Source organism: Panicum hallii, chromosome 1 (assembly GCF_002211085.1).
Source record: "Panicum hallii strain FIL2 chromosome 1, PHallii_v3.1, whole genome shotgun sequence".
Classification (NCBI taxonomy): domain Eukaryota; kingdom Viridiplantae; phylum Streptophyta; class Magnoliopsida; order Poales; family Poaceae; genus Panicum; species Panicum hallii.
The window spans coordinates 7,143,397-7,148,148 of NC_038042.1; the positions used below are offsets into that span (position 1 = coordinate 7,143,397).

General features: G+C 64.4%; 1 protein-coding gene across 1 annotated transcript; it reads right to left on the bottom strand.

Moving 5' to 3' along the window:
- Positions 1–1,515: 1,515 nt before the first annotated feature.
- Positions 1,516–3,490, bottom strand: LOC112879012 (heat stress transcription factor C-2a-like). The gene is made up of 2 exons (XM_025943328.1): positions 2,593–3,490; positions 1,516–2,474 (listed from the first exon to the last, which is right to left on the bottom strand). Exons 1-2 carry the CDS (start codon positions 2,800–2,802, stop codon positions 1,866–1,868), a joined length of 819 nt encoding a protein of 272 aa, XP_025799113.1. The 5' UTR covers positions 2,803–3,490; the 3' UTR covers positions 1,516–1,865.
- Between the last annotated feature and the right edge of the window lie 1,262 nt (positions 3,491–4,752).

Below are 4,752 nucleotides of genomic sequence, written 5' to 3' on the forward strand. Positions count from 1 at the left end.
GCCACCCGACGGGTTCAGAACAGGCGGCGCGGACACCGTCGCCGGCCGTCGGTGAGGAACTCCGTGAGGTCGAGTCCGACTTCGTCGTCCCCGCCCGCCGCGGGCGCCACGGCGTCGAGCCCGGCCGCGGCGTCATCGTCTGCATCACTTCCGCCGCCGCCGCCCAGCTCGGCGCGCTCGGTGTCAAGAAGCAGCCGCGCCCTCTTGGCCGCCCCGGTGTCGTCCCCCTGGTCGTCATATAATAGTACAAAATCGGGCACGGGTGAAAGCAACACAGCTAGTCGAGCGAGGGTGACACCGGACAACAGGTGCCAGGCCACGGCGCCACACGCGTGCGCCGAGCTCGGCGAGAGCCTCTCCGTGGCGCGCGATAGCTCCCGCACCCGTCGTGCGCTCTCGCTCACAGTCCCAGCACCAGCTGGTGGCGACGTCAAGCCGTTTCCTCAGTTCCCGTACGTGAGCAGTGAGACGGCTGGCCCTCCTCCGCGGCGCGATCGCGTCGTCCTGCCGGTACTTGTCGGGATCCGGGGGAACCCACCACGGACCGCGCCACGCGCCACCCGCAGGCCGTCCGCTAGCCCAGCCCAGGATTGATTGCCCTCGCCGGCGACGACTCTTCAGCGCCGCCAGTCGCGCTCCCTCGGCTGATCAGCGCTCGCCGAATCAGGCGCCGCCGTGTCGCCCGCCTCCATTGGACCGACGCGAGACCTGGTCCCGCCGCGCGGAAGCGGGCAGAGTGGCGGACGCGGTGCCGCGCCATTGGCGGAGGACGCGCGGGCCCTGCCGTCGCGCGCGGTCGAGCCTGTTTAGGCGCGCCACGCGGTCGGCCCCCGGCAGCGCGGCCCACGCCTATGGCAGCGACTGCCTGGACTGGATCTACTACTAGGTTGGGTCCGTGGCCCTGGGTGTCGTCGTTGCTGGCCATGTCATATTACGACCTCACGCCGTGCACTCATCGGCTAGTGTGAGGTTGAAGCTAGGGACACTACCCGTCGGCCCTGGTAGTTTTTCTTTCTTTCTTTTTTGATTTTTTTCTTTTTTGATGAGAGGGCATTAGGACAACATCTTTTAAAAGATGAGGACTTTTTCAAAAAAAAACAAAAAAGGGTGAGGAGGGCAAGATCTTTAAGGGCCTGTTTGTATCGAGGCCCTAAGTAGCAGACCGGCTCAAAGATGTTCGTCTAAAGGCCCGAGTCAATACGGCCCAAATATTACAGAGCCCTGTTACGGCCCTAATGCGCTGCGCCGCGACCGACGGCGCCGATCAACGCGGCGCGACTCACGACGGGCGCACGGCGCGGCAGCTTGACGGCACCGCCGGGACGCGCGCGGTCGCCGAGCGGCCGCTGCTTCGTGGCGCGGGCGCGGCCGGCGAGCGGCGCTGCTTGCCGCCGCCGCCGTGCTGGCCATGTCAGTGACTCGAATCAAATTGTGCACGGCATGGGATGGCAGTTCGTCCGTGCTCGATGCCAGAACTCATTTCGACATCTGGAGCGCGCGACTGCGCGAGGGTCGGAACTGGAGGCACTACTGCTGTGTGGTATTCACATCACTGGGGAAGAACCATGACGACCTATACCTAAACCTGCCTAAACGACCGAGGCTTCGCACTTCCACAGCCTCTTATTATTCCGGTTCCACGCACGCCTGCCCGTACACGCGACGCGACCTGAAGCACCAGGCTACCAGCCCGGTCGAGGATCGAGCTCGTGCCTTGCTGGACGAGCCTCCGCCACCGTCCGCCGCTGCCATCTGCCCAGGCAATTCGCGAGGGCAGGTGGCACCGGAACACGCACGCGACGACAAAAAAAAAACGACGCCAGCGACCGCCGATCGAGGCGCGGTACGTCGTCGCCATGGCGCCGTCAGTAGCCGCTGTTCACGGGGAACACGTACGGCGGCGGCTGCAGGTACCCGCCGGCCTCGCCGCCGAACCCGACGTCCTCGCCGGCGCCGCCGTAGAACACGCCCAAGTCCGCGGCGGCGTCGCTGCCGCCGGCGCCGTAGACCGGCGCGTCGTCGAGAAGCAGGCGCGCCCTCTTCGCCACCTCCCCGGCGGCGCCGTCCTCCGCCGGCCCCGCTGCGAACCCGACGGCGGCGTCGCTCCCGTTGCCACCGGCGCCGGCCGCCGTGGACGAGACGAGGCGGCGCAGCACCTGCGGGTCCCCGGCGACCTTGAGGAGGAACGCGAGCATCTGTTTGGGCCGGCGCTCCGTCTCCTGCACGCGGCGCCACATGGCGGCCACCTGGTCCTCGATGGCCCGCTGCTCCCGCCTCAGCCGGACCACCTCCATGGCCACCGCGTCCTCGTCAGCCGCAGCGCCGGCGCCGGCGTCGGCGGCGCAGGAGCCGCAGTCCTTGCGCTTCCCGCCGCCGCCGCTCCGGCGGGCGATCTGGGGCAGGAGGTGCGTCTGCCCGCGCAGGAACGAGACGTGCGCGAACTCCCACCGGTCCGGATCCACCTTCCGGAAGCCCTGCGGGTAGAGACGAAGCATCGAACGACGACAGATCAGATCGGCTGATCGAAGAAGAACACAGACAAATTAAGCAGTTTCGGCTGCAACTTCGGAGGGGGCAACGACGACGACTTACGTAGGTGTTGAGCTGGCGCACGAAGCTGGAGAAGTTGGAGTGCTTGAAGTGCGCGGGGAGCAGCGTCTGCGAGAAGGCGAAGGGGTCGGCGACGACGAAGCTGTTGCTGTCGCGGCCCCACGCGATGACGGCGTCCGTGGACGGGTTGTCCACCATGCGGTACGTCTTGGCTACGAACGGCGCCACCCCGGCCGCGTCCACGCTCGCCATGGCGGGGAGAAAGAAAACGGTGGCGCGCCCGCTAGCTAGCTGCTACCTGATCGATCACGCAGTCCCTCCCGTCAACACCACCACAGGCCGCAGGGAAGGAGGCCAGAGAGTCGTCGTTGGACTGGATGGGTGTATATATACTCGCCGCCGCCGACGGCGTGGCTAGGCTATCCGGATTCTAGGTTGCTATATGCGGCAACGGCGGTGGGCGCGGAAAGGGAAAGGTGGGGAGGCGAGTGCCGTGAGCCGGAGCCCGAGATGGCAAGGCGGAGGAGGGCGACGAGCCGCATGATATACTAGTGGTGCGGGGTGCGGGAGCAGCGGGGCGAGAGGGACAGCTGCCAAGTCAGGCCCGACGCGTGTCCCAGGCCCGGAGCCTTCCGTGGCGCGCCCCGCAGCCACAAGTTCGCTGGCTCCGGGCTTGGACCCCCTCCCTGGCGTGAGAGCGGCGGGGGAGGGAAATAGAGGGCAAAAGCGGCCGCGTCGGCCGCGCGGTCGCAGTACCGCGCCCCGTGTGAAACCCTTGAAGCCCACTCGCCCACCGCGCAGCGTGGCCCCGCGGTCCGCTGCCTCCCCGGCGACCCGAACGGCCAGTTCCAGCCTAGGCGCGCCCAAGCGCCGAGTTGCCCATTACCCGGAGGCCTCGTCAGCTGCCGCCCTGCCGCGCCCTGGCCCCGGGCACGGAACTCCAGTCACGTGCGGGCCTCCGCGCCCGCCACGTCGGCCTGGCGGCAGGCATGCGACGCGCGGGCACCGACCGTTGGCTGCCGCACGCGTCGACCCGCGCCCGGCTCGCCATGTGGCGCCATGCGCGGACCGCCACAGCGTGCCGCCGCGCAGGGCCTCGCCCCCCGAGGCCGGGGCGCGAGCGAGGGCTAGGGGTGACCGCGCGCGCGCGGGGAAGCCGAGCCTACCTGGGCGCGCCACGCGTGCCCGGGCGCCCGCGCCGTGGCGAGGCGCTGGCACTGCGCGCCGCGGCAGCACAACGCGTACGTTTTCAGGCAGCAGCGCAGGGCGCAGGCGTTGTCCCGACCCCCCAACCAATTGACGCGGGGGGTCGGTGCCGCCGGCCTGTCGGCGCTCGGCAGGCTTGATTTCCTTATCAAGTTCACCACCTGCTGCTCCTGGTTGGGTAGTGCTAGCAAGGACACGTGTAGTGGAGGCCTGCTGCCCTGCTTCAGGTTTCAGTAACGCTGATGCCGTCCCTGCTGATCGTGCGTGCAGGAGGGCCACGTCTCTTGTTGCCTACCGCTAGATCCTTGTTCATACGATTTCTTTTTACGTCGTCCAAGCGAGCAAATTCATCAAGATACGGGGCTGACGTGCGCGCGGCGCGCGGAGGGACAAAACAAAGCAGAAGAAAGTCCAGTACCTATCATCCCTCAAGCGTCGTGCGCGATGATGCTGGCATGATCCTCCTCTGGTCAAAGAAGAAGAAGTTTGGGGTAATCTAATCTGCTAGTCCAGAAGAAGAGAGGGATCGTCCTGCTTGCATCAGGGACCGACCGATAGAGTAGTGGGTAGGGTAGCGTAGCGTAGCCCGCTTGCCACCGCGGCGCGCGTGCAGACCTCTTTTATTATTATCTTAGGGCTGTGTTCGTTTCCTGGGGTCTAAAATTTAGAGAGGTCACATCAAAGAGAATCTTATCAAAGAGAATCTTATCATTTAGAAGTATTAAATAAAGTCTAATTACAAAACTAATTGCAGAACCCCAGGTCTAATTCGCGAGACGAATCTAATGAGCTATATTAGTCCATGATTAGCAGATGATTACTGTAGCATCACTGTAGCAAATTATGAATTAATTAGGCTCATTAAATTATCTCGTGAATTAGCATCCATCTGTGCAAAAAATTTTATAATTAGACTTTATTTAATACTTCTAAATGACAAGATTCTTTTTGATATGATAGGTCTAAAATTTAGAGGGTAGGAAACGAACACATAAC

Excerpts from the sequence above, each read along its gene's own strand:
- LOC112879012 (XM_025943328.1), bottom strand. The coding sequence starts at position 2,802 with ATGGCGAGCGTGGACGCGGCCGGGGTGGCGCCGTTCGTAGCCAAGACG. Across the intron at positions 2,475-2,592 it reads TGCGCCAGCTCAACACCTAC|GGCTTCCGGAAGGTGGATCC; the intron begins GTAAGTCGTCGT and ends CTCTACCCGCAG.